Source organism: Phyllopteryx taeniolatus, chromosome 15 (assembly GCF_024500385.1).
Source record: "Phyllopteryx taeniolatus isolate TA_2022b chromosome 15, UOR_Ptae_1.2, whole genome shotgun sequence".
In the NCBI taxonomy this organism is placed as follows: Eukaryota; Metazoa; Chordata; class Actinopteri; order Syngnathiformes; family Syngnathidae; genus Phyllopteryx; species Phyllopteryx taeniolatus.
Genome location: NC_084516.1, coordinates 12032324 through 12052520, shown reverse-complemented (window position 1 = coordinate 12052520; position 20197 = coordinate 12032324). Strand labels below are relative to the sequence as shown.

Below are 20197 nucleotides of genomic sequence, written 5' to 3'. Positions count from 1 at the left end.
TGGTAATTAATCCAACAGTTCCACATTTTGCCGTCATCATAATTCAAGAGGATTAGATGGGATGGAGTTCCGAATTTCTCTTCAAGGCAAAGCATTCATCACTCTGCCAGGAAACCCCAGAATGGAATGTCTTGGCTGGCCTCGAAAGAGCAACTTCCACTCAGTGAACGCAAGCAATACTGTATTTAAAATGCGTTTGTCCACATCTTTACATTTGAATTCCAGTATTTTATGTATTCATACATACAAGAACCGCGTTCGTGTGCGTTTCTACAGTCATTAAATGTAAACATTGTCAAAAGATAAGAAAGGCGTTAAGGAAATAAATCAATAACCTTAAATCTTCAAATTGTTTATCCCCGAAGTTTGACTTGCAGGCAGCATGTTTTGGGACACCCAATCCAAATGAATCCTAATACCATATGCCACAACTGTTTTATTTTTTGTTTTTGATTTCATTTTTATGTTATCTCTCGTAAAGAATAGAAGCCTTATATGCTCGATAAACCAATGGGAACGTTGACCTCCCTATGTTATTTTAAATAATGCCTAAAACGGTCTCATTGAGAAATTGGTTGTTTGCAGTCAATAGTCTAGATCATTACATTGGCGATTATTTGAGTGTGTGTTTCCAAACTGCTCGTTAGCTTGATATATTTAGCCCGGGCTGCAAACAATTTGCATTATAAGCGCTGGTGGTGGTGCGTCACAGTCCCTTCTAGTCATCATGTAGGGAAAATATATTCAGACAAAACCACCGCCCAAAACACCGCCCATGTTGCTAAGATTCACTTCACGTACGTCCTGTAAAGATTTGTAATAGTCACCATGGACAACGAAGAATCATCATTGAAAGCTACAAAAAGACGAGAACGTCAATCAGGTAACACTCATATACAGCAGAGACTAACATTATTTTCTTTTGTGTTTCAGTAGGTTTAGTGTCGCAATGCATTCATTTCTGAGCGCGGAAAAGCTAAATACGTATCTCCTCTTTACGACATGTCACAGCTCGCTTTATTCGCAGCTAGTGTGACTGGCATTAAAAAAAAATAAAAAATAAAAGTGTTCAATTCGAAATGAGGTTTCACAAAGCTCGCTAAAGCCAAGATAATGAAGGCTAGCCACTCCCAGTTGCAGGCTAACATTGCCGGGAGACCCACAGCGAAAGTTAACGACGCACACGGAACATGTAACTATTTGACCACCATTCGAATGCAAGTGTACGGAGCCCCCCTGGTGCCAAGGTATGAGAAAAATAAAATTCATTGATAATCTGTTCCCTCAATTTAGTAATCCGTTCCCTCAGTTTAGTAAACTGTACCCTCAGTTTAGTAATCTGTACCCTCAGTTTAGTAATCTGTACCCTCAGTTTAGTAAACTGTACCCTCAGTTTAGTAATCCGTACCCTCAATTTAGTACTGTGTTTAGGAAACACGCAGGCTAATTGTAGCCAGTCCTGCTAGTACTGCTATATAATGATCAACCCCCTCGAACTACACCAATATTGCCTTTCAGTTGAAAAAATGGGATGTAGGATATATCACGACATGACAATTTATACACAGAATTCACACGAGTAAGAATATAACATAAAAATAGAATTTACTTCACTTGACAGATATACGTAGGTATACGGAGCCCCAGACATTTGCTAAACTGAGGGTACGGATTACTAAATTGAGGGTACAGATTACTAAACTGAGGGAACGGATTACTAAATTGAGGGTACAGATTATCAATGAATTTTATTTTTCTCATACCTTGGCACCAGGGGGGCTCCGTACAAGTGCAAACTGCCATGGTGCGTTTGTCGTGAGTTCAAGCTGTTCATTGGAAGCATCTGCGAGCGACTGAGTGACTGAAACACAAACTATACACTGAATGCATGGACCATATGGTTACAAAATGTAGGTCAAAATTAATACGGTTTCTTTTAATTTTGTATCACTTCCGAGTTCATCAGGTCATCATTATTGATAATCTCATTTGGACGCATTTACGATGCCAAGACCATCCAGGATAGGTTGTCTATACCTTTAGATATACAGTACAGTCAACCCCCGCCTATTCACCGGTCCACATATTCGTGTTTTCTGTGGAACATTGTCAGCTGCTAGCTATTTGCTGAAAAACGCCACACGATGGCGCCCTTGCTAATAGGGAACTAGTCATTGGTGTCAAGGAAGTATGCTGAGGTTCGCATCTCAACTGAGAGACTAACATCTTTGCTTTGTGGCGGAGGAGTTATGTTTAGCCTGTGTTCTTAGTGGGAGTTCTGAAGCGTTTTCGCCGCATGAGTGTGAATGCGCACGCCTCTGGTGCATTTGATTCAAAATGAAATAATTTGTAAGCCGTTTATTTTCAAGGTTAATGTTTAAAGATGTGTTTTAAATAATAAAGTTCTGGCATCATAGTTTTTGGTATATTTACATTTCCATTTAAAAACTGGGGTGTCAATTACTATTATTATTATTCTGCAAGGTTCGGTCGACATAACCCGAATGAGTAGGGTTTACTGTACAGTATATTCTTATAATGTACTTGGATCAATGGTGTTTTGACCTTTTAACTTTGTCTGTAGGTCCAAGCAGCGCTTTACATGATGCAGAAGGTATTGCATCCGATCACACCCAATGAATCACTGCATGTCATCAAGTTTCGAAGTGAAGGTTAGACTGCTTTGAAGGGCAGCAGCGATGATTGCTAGCTTTTAGCACAGCGAATTAAGAGTGAGTGATCAATGATTAGGAACACGTAGAAGAAGGTGATAGTAAACCAATGATAGCTGCCAAAATGCATGTTTCAATAGTCCTGTAAAAAACAGCAAAGGGGGTGGGGCGAGGGTGTGTGTCCTTGGTTGATGACTGAGTTTAGTTCCTACGACTCTAATCTCTAACCTACACTAATGCAGTAGTCAAGTCTTGATTACAGTAAATATTTGTATGAAAAACATTTCTAGGGCATAAACAACAAGTTCATTGCATGCCGTTCGTAACCTCGAATAATTACTAGGAACGCACCGATGCTAATACCAGTGTCGTTACTGGTGCTAATACCACATGTACGGACAGTACTTGTAAAAATACTCCGTTACAACACACATACACCACATGAACAGCCTGACATATACATTCCATGTCAGATCCATCGCAGCCCTGGGGAGATACTTTAAGGACACGCACGGATAAACACAATTTTAGGCAACTAGAAATTATGTTCTGCAAAATGGATGATTAACTGCGCTCTGGTGACTGCCATCCGGCAAGCACAGAGTTTCGCAAACCCCGCCAGCCGCGCTCCCATCACCAAGCCGCGACTGAGGTGACTGGGCAACGCGCTGTGGTGCGGAACGTTGAGTAAAGAGAAGTAAGCGGTTGTGTGATAAAATGTCACTGCAGTTGTCCTGTCACAGTTTTATTTTATAAATTGTAGTATTCTCAAGAAACTGTATTAGCACACAGTGGTTACATGGGCATGACATATTCCTACTTGTATATCCACCAGATTCAGAAACAGTTCTTCTTTTTTGCTTATTTCTTTTTTGATCCTTGTCTTCTGTATTTACTCGTTTTTGCATCATGCCGCTTAGTGTTTCGACTGAGACCCCACGTAACTCACCCCAACTTATTTATAGAGTACTTTAAAGACCATGCAAAATGAAATCATAGATGTGTCTCTAAGTATATTGTCCATATTCGAACAACACTGCTGAATACATGAAAAGACTCACAACTATGTAGTCCTGTATTGCGGAGATGTAGCATTAAACTGCTTTTCAGCCTGTCTGTTCTTGATTTGAACTTGAAAAAACTATCTGATAGCGTGACAAAATATGTTTTCTGTTATTGATATCTTTAAATCGCTAACTTAGGTTATTCTAGACTGATACATATTGCTAATTTATAAATGGGAGGAATAAATTGCCATTCTGCTGCAGACTGAGAGGAACGATGTTGATTCTCAGGGAGGTTAGTTTCTTCTTGCCCAGAGTTAGATTCTGGCTCTGGTGGTTCTATCATGTAGGGATGTTTAAGAATAATAATGTTGCTAGACCAAGTAGCATCAATTTTTCCGGTCGTAGTGGTGGTATTTGATTGATAGTCGACAGTTGAGAGGGGTGTGGTTTCAGTGCATTCAGCAGACACGTCCACAGCGTTTGAGAGCAGAGACAAGTGCATGATTTTTCATGATTTTGAAGCCTCATTTTATATACGTCGCAATTTTTTAATCATTCAAATTTGGCAGAGTTTTTAACAACACTTCTCTGTGGCATGTCAAATTTTAGAAAATAATTATTTATCATTTACAGGGATTTTAAAGCTCATCTGCAGCTATACCAAAGTGTTGTACATAATAAAGGTCACACATAAAACATATACCCATCCATTTTCTGGACTGCTTATACTAGCCCTCATTAGGGTCACAGGTGTGCTGGAGTCTATCCCAGCTGATTTTGGGCGACTTTGGGGTACACCCTCAGCTGATTGTCAGCCAATGACACAGGAAATACAATAATAATAATAAAATAATAAAGTATATACTCAATGTAACTATACTTGTACTCAGTCTGCAAAAAGTGATATTGGTGCATTGCTAATATATACATTAAATATTTGTGTTAAAACTACTTCTAGGGCATAATTATAAAACAATCAAATGAAAAGTAGTAAGTATAGGAATAATTGAGCCTTTTCCTCTGAGCTCCTTCTTGTACCACATGACGATGTATTCTTACACCGCAGTCGATTTGAAACCTCGAATTGTTGCATGTCAGGACCCAATTGGAAATTCTTTAAAATGTGACTTGTTGATAAATTGGCTTTGCTGGAATGTGGTCAGGGCGTATAAACTCCTAGTGAAGCTTTTGCAAAGCAAAAAAATTTCACTTGTTCACTGGTGGATTTTTGATGTAATCATGCCAAAGTTTGATAGGCTCTATTGACAGCATAGTGTGCCACGGTCAAACATTCTTGAAAGGATAAGAGCAAGTATTGAAGAATTGCCAAATTCAGGGGGTCCTCTGTTTACGACTGAGTGCCGTTTCCTATGGCACTGTAATGTCATTAACTGTCAAACGCATTAGTCAATTACGGCAAATATTTGTATGGAACAACACTTCTTGGTCATAACTATAAAACAATCAAAAGGAAAACAATGAATACGGTGGAAACTTAGTGTTCCTTCTTGTGCTGTTTGACAACCTTTTTTTTTTACACTACTGCACAAACTAGTTCATTGTATGTAGTTCATAAACTCCAAATGTCATAATTACATTTCTTTGCAACACATTTCTAGACCATAAATTCAAAACAATCAAATGAAAAGCATTAAGTACGGCAGTAACTGAGCATGCCTTCCTATGCCAAGTGATGACATACTCATACACCGTATGCCATAACCTCGAATTGTTGTATGAGAGCACCATAGTAATCCGAGGACCCCATGTAACTACACATCTGAATATGAAAATCACAATGACGCCTGTGTGTTTGTTTTTCTTTTCTAGCCTTGGAAAGTGGAGACTCTGACATTGGCTTCTGTGGCTGGATGTTGGTGGGGTTGTCTCTTCTTCTCATGGTGGTCACACTGCCCATCTCCATTTGGATGTGCATCAAGGTCAGATTTGTTTGACTGCATGCATTATGCTGTTTTTGTCTGTGTATCTCAGAAGTTCAGTAGTATAAGTCATCATCAGTGTTTGAATGTAACCTTTCTGTTGTATTTGTCATTGTTTAAAAGCTGGTAAGCCTTTGTCCCTTTGAACAGATGAACTGCTCTGTCCTTTTTCAAAAAGATGGGATCAAATTACAGGATATTGATTGGATGTCAATTAAGAGCTACAAAAACCAGATATACAAGATCATTGTGTGCTTTGCCTGTGCACGCAGATTGTGAAGGAGTATGAGAGGGCCATTATTTTCCGCCTGGGTCGCCTGCTGCGAGGAGGAGCCAAAGGACCAGGTTGGAATCTACTGTGAAACTACACCTTCCACACATATTTCTGAGAGATATTTTTATTACGGTACAGTACAAAATAATTGTTTTGTAGGTGTTTTTTTCATGGCTTAAAACGCCCAGTACAGCATAAAGTTATTAAATTGTTAAAAAAAAGCTTGAAAATGTTTGAAAGTTTCACATTTGAGCCAAACTTACCACGCTGATGTGCTTGTTCATGGTGGCATTGTTGAGGTACAGTACTCATCATAGGCGCGTCGCCTTCATGAGCCACCAGGAATAGGTGTGCTTCCTAGTTCCAAATCCGTTGCCAAAATCGAACGGCTTGACAAAAACTGTTACTGTACCAGTACAGAGACTTGTGTTTGTATTCCTCCGTGTTAACACTGCCACCATGCCATTGTCTCTCTCTGCACTGGGAGTCTATCTACAATAGATGTATCCATCATGACATGCCGCTAGTCAATGCGCCACATTCCACATGGTCGCCACGTAGGCACTGGAGGCACATCTTTTAGAATTGGATCTATTATTATTTTTTTATTTTTATTTTTTTTTGTACATCTGTGATCAGGAAATACGTCAGTCCCCTTCTCTGCCTGTAATGCACCCCAGCAGCAGTAAACAACAGCGGCCAATTCTGGAACAAGCAGACTTTGTCAACGGCAGTTTAAGTGACAAGTGGAAACTATTTTTGGACATTGTTCAGTCCCGACAGTCTGTTTTGTCCGATATCCGTTATATCCAGGTGTGTTTTATCGCGGTTCCACTGTATATCATGTAATCACTCTAATCAAGCAGTTTGTTTGAGTTCAAGAAGAGACAAAACCCAAGTTCTGCTGCACTGTATTCTCATGTAATCCCTTAGTGTAAAAGGGTTATTACTAAATGTATAATCTGATTGCTTTGATATCATCCATATGCACTGCCTCTTTGCGGGCATATTTTAATTATAGCTAGGGAGCATTATGATATGCTGTGATGTATTAATCAACGTCATCAATTTATTCCTTTGACGTTTCAACGTAAAAAGATGACATCCTTGGCGTTTACAAATCATATGTGAGGGAATTGCAGTTTGCACTTAGTTGCAACAGAATGAGTTTGCAGTTGTTTTACGGCTTGATGTGCTGCAGGGAGCTTGAGCTGCCCTCTGGGATGAATGAACGGCTGGTCCAGCGAAAAACATCATCATGATTTAAAAGATGGAGGTGTGCCTACAGATTGGAGGCAGAGCCAAGTCAGATCTGTTCAGTCTGCAGCAAACTGCTTATATACGTCACAGGTCATGTTGATTTAATTTCTGACATAAATAGGCTCGTGCATCAACGGTTGCCTGGTTACTTACAGACACGTACGGACCATGACATTCAAACCCATAAAAGATGGGACAGAAAGCTCAGAGTAAATCTAAAGACACAATTCCAAAAGCATGCACATTTCAGGATAGTAGTAACAAAAATAATGTAAATATAACTCATGTCACTGAGGGGTCGAATTAGTATGAAATGTGCCCAATGAACACAATAATCGTCAGGTTAGTAAAGAATCCAGCTGTCCACTAAAAGCAGTAATAATACAGGATAAACAAAAAAAAAAAAAAATTGTAATCTTGTTAGACACCCTTGGTGCAACTCATGAATGGAAACAATATGCCCCTCCTCAAAGTGCATCCTGCAATGACATTCACCAGGGTCTCATTTAGGTGTTGCCATATGTCTGCCAGTGCTGTTTGACTTATAGATGCAGTAATAAATCTGAAAATAGTGATGGGACTGTCTATTTTATTCTTGTAAGACAAGGTATTTGTAGAGGAAAAATACAGGCTCCCGCGAGGAACAATTTGCATATATCTCATAGCTCACCATCTCTTCATCTTTGATTCGTTGTTTTACTGCATCTAATAAAAAGCAGGGAGTGTCCTCTTAAAAATGGTGAAATTGGACTCCCTGAAGTGCCAGGGGATGCCATTTGTTGGCATGGGGTAATAATAGCTCTCTGCCAGCAAATCTCACATTCCTGGGGGTCTCGTGGTGCTTATGCCCCAACTAAATTCAGCACTTGGTTGCCTGTAATGTCCCCTTAACCTCAGTCACACAATCAGGCTGTAGCACAATATGCATGGTTTTGTTTTTTTAATTGATGCAGCCATCCATTTTGTGTATAAATGCATCCGTTTTGTTTATGAAGCATTTGGTGTTCCTGATACGAAAAAACATTTCACTGGAGTTTTACTTTATGCTACAACCTCGCAATCTGTAAGGGTCACACCCAAGGCCTTTATGACCCGCCTCAACTTTGCTTGAGGAAGACTGCAGTTAGTATTGGCTGTTGGTTCTGATTTCAGCAGTTAAACATGCACTTCCATAATTGAAAATGTGTGAAAGCTAAATGTTTGCATACCTAGCATTTGAATCCGGCACGTGCAAAGTTGCCCCCGCTAGATGGTTGTGACTTGAAAAGGGCTTCTGAAAGCTGCAAATCTTCACTGCTTTGCCCGACTGTCAGCACAGCTGCAGTCTTATAAAGCCTGCTTGACTTGGCCCGTTGCCAAGATTTCATTCATCCTGCCGGCTTCAAACATTTGTGAAGACGCGCGCTTATTATTGTGTTTACCGTGGATGTAGTCTTTGCTAAGACTATTTGCATTCTTGTGATTCCACAGGTTTGTTCTTCATCTTGCCGTGCACTGACAGCTTTATTAACGTGGACATGCGCACCATCACCTTCGACATTCCACCGCAAGAGGTATGACTCGCACAGTTGTGTTGACGTTAAACAAATACATCCGCAGACATTCAAAGGCTGTCAAACCACATTTTGGAATTTCCTCATTCAGCTCACAAATATAAAACACTTTCAACTTTAAATACATGGTTGCAGACAACTACCATTCATTCCACCATAGAGTATACACTCTGGATGTTGGATCGCTGCAGGCACAACATTTTGGGGATGCAAAACTTCAAAAGAGGAAAACACTTGAGTTGTATTAGAAGTGGTCATAATAATTTTAAAAGGTGTCATAATTTCAGAAGTCCAGCCGGTGACAAGCTTCCTTGCTCCCCCCTTCTCAACCACTTCACCCCCGCCCAGTTACACTGTAGAAAACACAAAATAACAAAATGAATACTGTTTCCCTATCGATGCAGACCCATGAGTGACAGTCAAAACTCATTTTGTAACAATTGTTTCACGTGTGCGTGATTGTGTGTGTGATCCATGTGGCCAATCAATGTGGCAGCACATGCCAACACAGTTGTTCCAACTTGGTTTACTGATTTGTGTGTCCATCCAAATCCTTTAATATTTCCACTCGAAATGAAAAAGTCCGGCGGCACGGAGACCGACTGGTTAGAGCGTCTGCCTCACAGTTCTGAGGACCGATGTGCAATTCCCGGCCCCGCCTGTGTGGAGTTTGCATGTTCTCCCCGTGCCTTTGTGGTTTTTCTCCGGGCACTCCGATTTCCTCCCACATCCCAAAAACATGCGTGGTAGGTTAATTGACGACTCTAAATTGCCCATAGGTGTGAATGTGATTGCGAATGGTTGTTTGTTTGTATGTGCCCTGCGATTGGCTGGCAACCAGTTCAGGCTGTACCCCGCCTCCTGCCCGATGATTGCTGGGATAGGCTCCAGCACGGCCGCGACCCTAGTGAGGAGAAGCGGCTCAGAAAATGGATGGATGGATGGATGGGTGAAAAAATCCTGCAAGCATTAACTTTTCATCTGCTAGTATTGTCCCAAGACTGCTTGCACCATTATTATTTTTTTAAATAAAATACAATTATTTTGTCATATATTTTTCTAAATTGATTAAATACCATAATTTCTCATGGATAATGCCATGTATAATACGCACCCCCAAAGTTGACCTAAAAATTCTGGGAAACCCTTCTACCTATATATAATGATTTTGCTTCTACCCATATGATCAAAACATTAAGTATTATCTGTATTTTGCTAATTTTTTTTCAAATAATTATTCTGAAGCATTTGATTTGAACACCTCATCCTTTTTTTTTTTAATTTACTTGCTCTTATTTTGAAATTCACAGCCTTACTTTTATTTAGTAAATAAGAAAACACACAGTTGTGCTAATATGTTTGATTACCCAGGCAGAATTTGCAAGATGGGTACAATTCTTTAAAGAAAACATGAAGGACTAGGCGAAACACATTTTATTTTATTTTCATGGGATTTAAATTAAACGGTCAAGCATTTCAGAAAATCATTATCATTAAACAAAACATAACCATAAATAAATTAATGATGGTTGTTGTTCAGTCATCAGTCATATTGATAAAAAAAACAAAAACAATATTTCACAATTTCTGCCAGGCTATGTAAACTTATGCGCACAACTGTACATATATGCAGTCATACGTACCCCTGTCATATTGGAATGAAAGTGTAGGCTACTCCCGTTTTATAACCACTAGGTGGCCATGGCATTTTGGAATGAAAGTGTCCAGCTTTTTCATAACCACTAGATGGCGGCATACACTTATAAAATGTGAACTTTTTTCCATTTGCCCCTATACCTATGTATAATGCGCACTATTGACTTTTGACAATATTTTGGGGGTAGAAATGCGCATTACACATGAGAAATTACGGTAAATGTATTTTTGTTTATTTTTAAAACAAGAAAACACATTTGGCCTTTTCACCCCCTTTGCTTTTCCTAGTGGTTTTGCGGTTCCAATCCCTGTCATAAATTATTTGGAAAATAAAAGGGGGTTACAAAATGTCCCTAATAAATGAATAAAATCCTGAAGGACATGGAAGACAAATCACTATTGTTGTATACTGGTGTGATACAATGAAAAAAACGCTTATTGCATTCTCCTCACATTCAACAATATCTTCCTGCCTGTTACCTGTTTGGTACATTCAACCCCTTGCAGGTTTTGACGAAAGACTCAGTGACAGTGAGTGTGGATGGCGTGGTGTACTACCGAGTTCAGAATGCTACTCTGGCCGTGGCCAACATCACTAACGCCGATGCCGCCACGCGCCTATTGGCCCAGACCACACTGAGGAATGTTCTCGGTACCAAGAACCTGGCAGAGATCCTTTCGGACCGTGAAGAAATTGCACACAGCATGCAGGTAAAATCCTTTTCCTTCACAGTCTGCTTGCATTTCCCCCTTTCCACAACAATACACTAATCAGGACAGAGCTATTCGTTTGGGGGCCCAAGGCAAACCCTGTCATGGGGCTCTCCACGTGCGTGTACAGCACTAAACAAAAGCTTTTTCACCTCAGCACAAGGGCTTTTGAAATGTCTCACAATTATTTGACAGCATAAGTTACTAATTACATACTGTAGCCATTTTTACATGTTCCCCTGTCCACTGAATATTTATCACCAAAGGTTTTGGAAACTACTGTTTATCATTAACTAAAAAGTGTGAATTTGAGAAATCTTCTCTATTTCCTGAGTTAGATAAAGTCCTTAAAATCCTTCCAGAGGATTACTTTTTAACAGGTGAATGATCTTAACACTTTTAATGTTATTTATAACAACATTAAACAACATTTAAAGGCCTCCGGCACTAATTTTTGTATGTCTTTGCATAACCAGTGTGCTCAGCTGCTATTGGAATTATAATTTGACTGACCCAGAGTCCTTTCAGTTTCTCGAGGTAATATGTTACATATTCAGTCTGCATCTATCCCCTTCTCTTCTCACGCTTTACTTTGGAAATGTAAATAAAGCCCGACTAAAATGGGATTTTTGGGGCAGATGCCGATTTTGGGGGCTAAAAACTGCTGATTTATGAAATATCGGACGATATATGAAATAAGAACATTTATATATAGTATACATGAACACAATTTTTTCTAATTCCCCAAAAAATCTTTCAAGACAAAGCAGAACACTATTAAATCAGAATAAGGAACTTAAATTTCTTTAAAGTACTGTCAACTGAAGGACTGTAAACAGTAATCTGTATAATAGTCTTATATTAGATAATGGTGGACAGGAATTAACAGTCACATAACTTTATCTCACAAGGATAATTTACCCAACTTAAAATGCTGTACAATAATCTTATTAAATAAAGGTGGACATTGTTATTAACAGTTGCATATGTCTTTATTCCACAATGATGCAACTTAAATGACGTTAAAACACTGTAATGTGCTCTCTTTGGCGTGCCCTAACTGCCTCTTTCCTCGGACGTTATTGTCACGGGGCGTAAGTGTAGTCTTGTATTGTTTTACAAAATGACAACTTACCATGGAGTAAAAAAAAAAAAAGAAAAAAAAAAAAGAAAAAGAGTTTCCCCTCATCTTCATTCTATCCTGTGCTGCAGCCGATTGAGTGTGAGTGGGGGAGGAATGTGCTGCACTTTGCTGGTCTGTGTGTTTGTGTGTGCAACACAGACACTCAGGAACAAAACTACAGAATCTCCGTGCCGCAAAATGTTACAAATACATCGGTTGCATAATTGACTGATGGTGACCATTGCCGATTATTTGAAATTAATTTAAATTGTTTTAAAGGCTGGTGTGTTTGTGAATAGGTAAGTGTAATTTTTAGATTTAGAAATTTGTCCCATTTTGCTTTTTCTTTTGCGGGGCTGCCTTGACGCTACGAAAAGGAAAAGAATATAAAGGTGATATCGTACGGTTGGCGGCACGTTGGGATACTGGTTAGCACATCTGCCTCACAGTTCTGAGGACCGGGGTTCAAATCCCGGACCCACCTGTGTGGAGTTTGCATGTTCTCCCCGTGCCTGCATGAGTTTTCTCCGGGTACTCCGGTTTCCTCCCACATCCCAAAAACATGCGTGGAAGGTTGATTGAAAACTCTAAATTGCCCGTAGGTGTGAATGTGAGTGTGAATGGTTGTTTGTTTATATGTGCCCTGTGATTGACTGGCGACCAGTTCGGGGTGTACCCCGCCTCTCGCCCGAAGATAGCTGGGAAAGGCTCCAGCACGGCCGCGACCCTAGTGAGGAGAAGCGGTACAGAAAATGGATGGATGGATGGTACGGTATATGGTGCATGGGCTTTCACTTGTATTAAAACTTTTCAGTTGCATATACTGTACTATCATGAGATAAGGAAAGTAAACATATTTCATTTAGATTATTACAACAAACCTGTATTACATTTCTTTGTTCCTGCCTCATTTAGTAACGTAATTGCTTGGCTTATTCTGGGACCGAGAGTCAAGTGATGTTAAGGATAACATCTACACAAAAGTGTGATTTTTGTCTATTTTGTGTGTATTGATACTTTAAATTGAAATACTAATGTAAAATGTGGCGGCACGGTGGACGACTGGTTAGAGCGTCAGCCTCACAGTTCTGAGGTGCGGGGTTCAATCCCCGTCCCCGCCTGTGTGGAGTTTGCATGTTCTCCCCGTGCCTGCGTGGGTTTTCTCCGGGCACTCCGGTTTCCTCCCACATCCCAAAAACATGCATTAATTGGAGACTCTAAATTGCCCGTAGGCATGACTGTGAGTGCGAATGGTTGTTTGTTTCTATGTGCCCTGCGATTGGCTGGCAACCAGTTCAGGGTGAACCCCGCCTCCTGCCCGATGACAGCTGGGATAGGCTCCAGCACGCCCGCGACCCTAGTGAGGAGAAGCGGCTCAGAAAATGGATGGATGGATGGATGTAAAATGTTAACGGCAAGAATTTTCGTATGGTGTTGGACTCACCTCCTTAAAGGGGCCATGCTCATATAGAGCCCCTCGCGACCGACCCGTTTGATTTGAACCCCAGTGGTGTTTTGTTACTGGACTGCTGTGACAAACACTATATTGGAAAATAAGGTCATTCATAACAAGATAACCCCACTGATCATATTTGTAATTGTCATCTCATCTGGGGCCCTGCGCCTCATACACTCGGCTAAAGAGAGGAGCAGAGTATTTGGTTCTGGTGATGATGACATGCACCAAATAGAACAACCCAAATGTGAAGTGTTTGGCAGAGGGTTCACAGAAGAACTTCCAACAGCCCATTGCTATTTTATACTGAGGGAGGCCTGGGACCTGCTCTCAGAATAACCCGTGCTTAATGTGTGCTTCTGGGGATGGAGTTCATCAAGCAGCTGTTGCGGCCACATAGCACAACAGAAAGGGAGCCTATAGAAAACAGAACAGAGGATTAAGCTGCATTATTTAGCTGCAAGTGTCAATTTAAAGTTAACAAACTGCAGAGAAGTGAATAAGCTAAGAAACAGCAGGTGATACTGCATGTAGAGCACATCTGTCTGTTTGCATCTGATTGTTATCATTTATTCATCCATCAACCTTGTGAATAATTCAATGTTTGTTTTCAGAGGCGGCTGATCAGTAGGTTGAGGATTTATGTGAGCCATAAATTACTCTCATAATCATGGTGATGTCAATTGTCATATGTGTGTGTCAAATAGAGTATTGCTCTGCAATGTATTGTTCATATTTGAACGTCTGGCATTGCTGCTGAAAAAAGAAACAGTCGTCTGAAAATGTGTTTTAAGTCTGTCCTTTGCTGCCACCATGTGATCAAGTGTAGAATTGTGAGGCATGAATTATTAATTTTGGGATTGACTATTTTCAAGGGTTAAGCGGAATTTGAACGTGATTTCTCAATGGAACTGTAAAATAATTTTTAAAAATGATTCAAATACTGCTAATATTTGGTGGGTGATCAGGCAAATATTCATTTTAGTAGACTAGACAGTGTCTCTTGTTCATACTTGTATGTGGTCTTGATAAGAAGGATTTAGCCAGTGAGCATGATCGCATTAGTGTCATTTTATCGATTACCAGCAATATTAAAACCGCATTTTAATGTCCGCCTGTGTCTTGTCAGTCCACTCTCGACGATGCTACTGATGACTGGGGCATCAAGGTGGAGCGAGTGGAGATAAAAGATGTGAAGCTGCCTCTGCAGCTCCAGAGAGCCATGGCGGCCGAGGCTGAGGCCACCCGGGAGGCCAGAGCCAAGGTATGCTACACTGCTAACATTCCGGCGGGTATTGTTAAAAACTTCACAGTTCAATTTGTTTTGATTCTTTAGGTTGCCACGTCACATTTTTTAAGCAATAAAACATCCGATAAATAAAAATTTGCACATCTTATTTGTGCAAAAGGACTACTAAAGTAAAACAAAAAAAAAGTGACAGTTGTGTATAAACATTGAAAAAGTAAAGTGCGTTTGAACTTAATATTTATTTACTATTGGAAATTCATCCATCCATCCATTTTCTATACCGCTTTTCCTCACTAGGGTCGTGGCTGTGATGGAGCCTATCCCAGCTATCTTTGGGCGAGAGGTGGTGTACACCCTGAACTGGTCGCTAGTCAATCGCAGGGCACAATAAATAAACAGTCATTCACACTCACACCTACGGGCAATTTAGAGTTGTCAATTAACCTACCATCCATGTTTTTGGGATGTGGGAGGAAATCGGAGTACCCGTAGAAAACCCATGCAGGCACGAGGAGAACATGGATCTACCTGTATAAATGTAGTAGTATTAAGCATGTTCTAGTTTTGAAGTTAGTCATTTCTTTTCATGCCCAGTTACACTGTATAGTCATTAATACATTCCTAACACTATTCATTTATATTTAATCCATCTTTTCAACATGTTTTAACATAATATACATTAGTATTAGTAGTGCGGGGTACTACTCCTGCCCGATGATAGCTGGGATTGGCTCCAGCACGCCCGCGACCCTAGCGAGGAGAAGCGGCTCAGAAAATGGATGGATGGTTTGATACATTAGTATTTCTATATTTGAGTTTTGTACACCCAACCAAGTTTATCTCTTGACAAATGCCCCAGACCCCCCACTCACACGAAATGTGATCTGTTGCGATATTCATTCGTTCGCTATGTTCTGAAGATTAAAACAGTAAATGTAGGCATGTAATTACTTCCCCTATCCTCATTTATACAGTCGTCGTCATACCAGAAGATACAAAATGTATTGATGCCACAAGGCAAATTGAGTCCTTATAGACAGTACAGCAGTTTGAAAGACTTTTTGAACTGTTCATGTGCAGCTTAAAATGAATGGTCATGTATTTAGCTTACCCGGGGTTGGTCTTAACATAGTTGTGCCATATATGTTATATTACTTTAGCTTCCCTGCTTACAATTTTCTGGAAATTATGGCATACGTATTCAGAAAATGTGATCATTGCACGATGAAGTGATTTATTTCCATGATATACATCTATTACTGAAAAGTCACAAATTAATGGCTTTTTAAATTTTGTTTCATTTTACCAAGATTTTTTTATACTAATGCAAGCTAAGCAAATAAATGATAACTTCTACAATTTATCTAACAATAACCAAGAAGTCTAGTATTAGGGTCTGTAAAACATATTGAAGGATGGAATTTTTTTTAATTTCAAATGTGTAGGAACCCTGTTAAAAAGAGCTTGGAAAATGTGCGATTATGTATTCAGCAACCGTAGCCCTTTTTTGGTGTTGCATACGCTGAGCTACTTCTGATTACATTTAGCAAATAAATAGTTCAACTAATAATCTCTATGTGGATATGGTGGATAATTGTTACTGTGTGTCTTCCCAGGTTATTGCAGCAGAAGGTGAGATGAACGCCTCGAGGGCGCTGAAGGAAGCGTCGCTGGTGATCGCGGAGTCTCCGTCCGCCCTGCAGCTGCGCTACCTGCAGACCCTCAACACAATCGCTGCCGAAAAGAACTCCACCATCATCTTCCCTCTGCCTCTGGAGATGATGCAGGGTTTCATTAAACACTAATCATCTCTCTCATGTAAAGCTACACGCAACGAGCATTGGCATCGAAAACGTGAAAGTGACCTTACACTGATAGACATATTTCTCATGTAATGCCTGAAGCTGCAGTTCTGCTGCAACCACTGCCAGCATACATTTTATTTACTTACGAGGTTTTATTTCACAATATGTATTTTAAAATGCACGCGGTCTGTGTCATTGCATATTTTTAGTAACGTGTTTCCGCAGCCTCACTTCCAACCACGTGCAGTAAGTACGCTACATACAGTACCAGGAAAAAATACTATATTCTGTCCATTCTTGCCGTTGGGCCGGGTCTTCACATATATAATTTCCTATAACTGCAGTGAATTATACCTCATAGACTAAAGAGAATAGTCTACGTAATGAATTATGAAGCTGACCGAGTGAACAAGAATTTCAATATGTTGTTTTCTTAGCAACTTGGGCCAGAGGCTGCCACGTATAGCAGAGGACGGGCAGGGAGTGTCTGCACAAAGACACTCTCAACGCTAAGGAAAGGACTAACAATTACAAGACAAGTTTATTTTATACATTTTTGCAATTGAATCGCAATTCTTTAGTGAACATCAGTATTTTAAGATGAAAATTAATGTAACAAGCTTTTTACACCACAGTGCCATCTGCTGGAACTCCCTTGCCCTTAATCAACACATACAGGAAGTCCTCGAGTTACGACGCATTCGACCTACACGTTTCAACTTTACGACGCCCGTGCCTCGTCCGCCATTTTGTCCCAGCACCATAGTGTTTCTGCTTAGCTAGTGCATAGTGCTTGTGTGTGTTTGTGTGGCGGGAGTATCTTTGCCTTTTTCACACTCTCAGCAGTAACGGTAAGTACAGAATCTTATTTTTTTATTTTAATGTATTTTAGTTTCTTTATACAAAGTGTTAACCTTTCCTGCTACGGTCACCTGACCGTGGTCGGGAGACGCAGGGGTTAACTCCCTTCTCTCGTTGCGCAGCTGAGCTGGGTGACGGCAACAATGAAGGCATGAAGCACCGATTTGCTGTTTTAATGGCTTTATTAGCTCCTCTGCACATTCAGCTTCAACGGGTCCTCCGCTAATTGCTACTCTTCCCCGGTCCCCATCACTTCACTCGCTACTGTACACACCCGCACCGGTGCGCACTCCTTCCTCCTTCACAGTCCCGTCTCACTCACACATCGACGCCCACACACACTGAGCTTGCTTTCACAATCATGTGGGACAATACCCGTAACAGAAGTATTTCGCCGTAAATTTCGACTTTTAACGGTGAAATCCGACTTACGCGGAAATCGTGTTACGTCGCCAGCGTACGAACGGAACTCGTTCGTAAATCGAGGACTTCCTGTATATACATCTTTAGAGCCATGACATGATCCACATCTAGTGATGTAACACTAGAGGAGTTCATACTTACCTCCATCCCATCCAATTTCCTCACTAGGGTTGTGGGCGTGCTAGAGCCTATCCCAGCTATCTTCAGGCGAGAGGCAGGGTACACCCTGAACTGGTCGCCAGCCTGTCACAAGCCACATATAAACAAACAACCAATCAAACTCACATTCAGACCTACGGGCAATTTAGATTCTTCAATCAACCTACCATGCATGTTTTTGGGATGTGGGAGGAAACTGGAGTACCTGGAGAAAACCCACACAGGAACGAGAGAACATGCAAACTCCACAGGAGGTGGGGCCGGGATTTGAACCCCGGTCCTCAGAACTGTGAGGCAGTCATACTAACCTGCATGAAGTATTAGAATCTGTAATGATAAATATGAAAAAACACTAACAGTAGATGGCGGCACGGTGGAAGACTGGTTAGAGCGTCAGCCTCACAGTTCTGAGGACCGGGGTTCAATCCCTGGCCCCGCCTGTTTGGAGTTTGCATGTTCTCCCCGTGCCTGCGTGGGTTTTCTCCGGGCACTCCGATTTCCTCCCACATCCCAAAAACATGCATGAATTGGAGACTCTAAATTGCCCGTAGGTGTGAATGTGAGTGCGAATGGTTTGTTTGTATGTGCCCTGCGATTGGCTGGCAACCGGTTCAGGGTGTACCCCGCCTCCTGCCCGATGACAGCTGGGATAGGCTCCAGCACGCCCGCGACCCTAGTGAGGAGGAGCGGCTCAGAAGATGGATGGATGGATGGATGGACTAACAGTAGATGGATGCAGCCATTTATTTCTTCTTTCGTGACACCCCCCAACCAATTCCCTATCCCCATGAACAGGTCTTCACTGTAGTTGTCATATACATGACTATATATGCTGCTTATTTAGCTGGAGTCTCATATAGCTATTATGTAATCTTATAAAGTTTTATTTTTGAGAGAGACAAGAGTGGATTCCCTGCAATGTACTTAAGCCATATGTGTATAATAGAGTCTTGTTTCATAAGAGAGATAAAGAAAGTCCCTTAGAATCAAACCTTTGAAGCAAAAAGCCTCAACTTACTGCTATGGATTCGTTTTGACACTTTTTTTTATGCAGTTTGAAACATAGCTTCGGAGCTTTTATTTCCTCTACTTCCCTATATTTCTTTCAAAGCAAGAAGTATTTGGTCACACACTTAGTCTTGAGGGATGTTCAAGCCAGCCAAAGAGTTAAGAGCTTTTGTATTGGTCTGTCTTAAAACGTGTTTTATTTGTTTTTAAATGATGTGACCAGGCGCTGTTAGAATATAGTGAATTTCAAACTTGTGATGTGACCAGTAGCTGTTACAATATAGAGTGAATTTCAAACTAAATAGCTTTACTAAACCAGTCAGGTGTGTTCGCATGTGCTATTCCACGCAATGCCATCAAGTGTATTCAAGTTTAGCTTTGAGAAGTTGAATTACATACAGTGGACTCCCGCATAATTGTGGTTTAGCACACGCGGATCTACCTACTTGGTTTGTTTCAATTAAATAAAAAAACATTTCTTTCCAATCTTAGCTTTGTTTTTCTTTTATTTTCTTCTTTATTGGAGACCAATCCTGAAAAAAAAAAACGTATTTGCGGTTAACTCCGCTTATTTGAGAATTTTTGGGGTTGCAGATTATTTTTTTCTTCTTCAATGCAATTAAAATTCGTGTTCCCTATTCCCTGCGAATAGTGGGGGTCCACTGTACTGTATAAGTGTTGCGACAGTCGACTGTCATATAGTTACAATGCAAATGCTACATAAATGGTAAAACGTTTTTTGTTAAGGTGGCATTGCATTAGATGTTTTCCCACTCAAACAGCATTTGTCTTGAAGTGCTATTGATAGAAAAAAAAAAAGTCTGTTATGGTCCTCCTGAACTTATTAAAATTGAATGCCAAAAACTGTAATGTTTATTTACTATTAAATGTACTATACACATACTGGCCATGGATTTTTCTTTTCAGAACGAAAACATGTACAAGTTCATGTTCTTTGCTTTTTCTGTACAGTATTTGAAGACTGTTCTGATCCGAAAGATGGATATTCAAACAATATATATATACATATATATATATAT

General features: G+C 40.4%; 1 protein-coding gene across 4 annotated transcripts; it reads left to right on the top strand.

Moving 5' to 3' along the window:
* Nucleotides 1-734: 734 nt before the first annotated feature.
* Nucleotides 735-20060, top strand: stom (stomatin). 4 transcript variants are annotated; one of them, XM_061799448.1, is made up of 8 exons: nucleotides 735-883; nucleotides 2585-2614; nucleotides 5510-5619; nucleotides 5892-5964; nucleotides 8624-8706; nucleotides 10870-11073; nucleotides 14782-14916; nucleotides 16518-20060. In XM_061799448.1, exons 1-8 carry the CDS (start codon nucleotides 829-831, stop codon nucleotides 16704-16706), a joined length of 879 nt encoding a protein of 292 aa, XP_061655432.1. In that variant the 5' UTR covers nucleotides 735-828; the 3' UTR covers nucleotides 16707-20060. The 4 variants fall into 4 exon arrangements, with proteins under 4 accessions (XP_061655432.1, XP_061655433.1, XP_061655434.1 ...); XM_061799449.1 differs by lacking the exon at nucleotides 2585-2614 and having other exon boundaries at nucleotides 738-883; XM_061799450.1 differs by lacking the exon at nucleotides 2585-2614 and having other exon boundaries at nucleotides 853-883; nucleotides 5892-6025.
* Nucleotides 20061-20197: the final 137 nt, after the last annotated feature.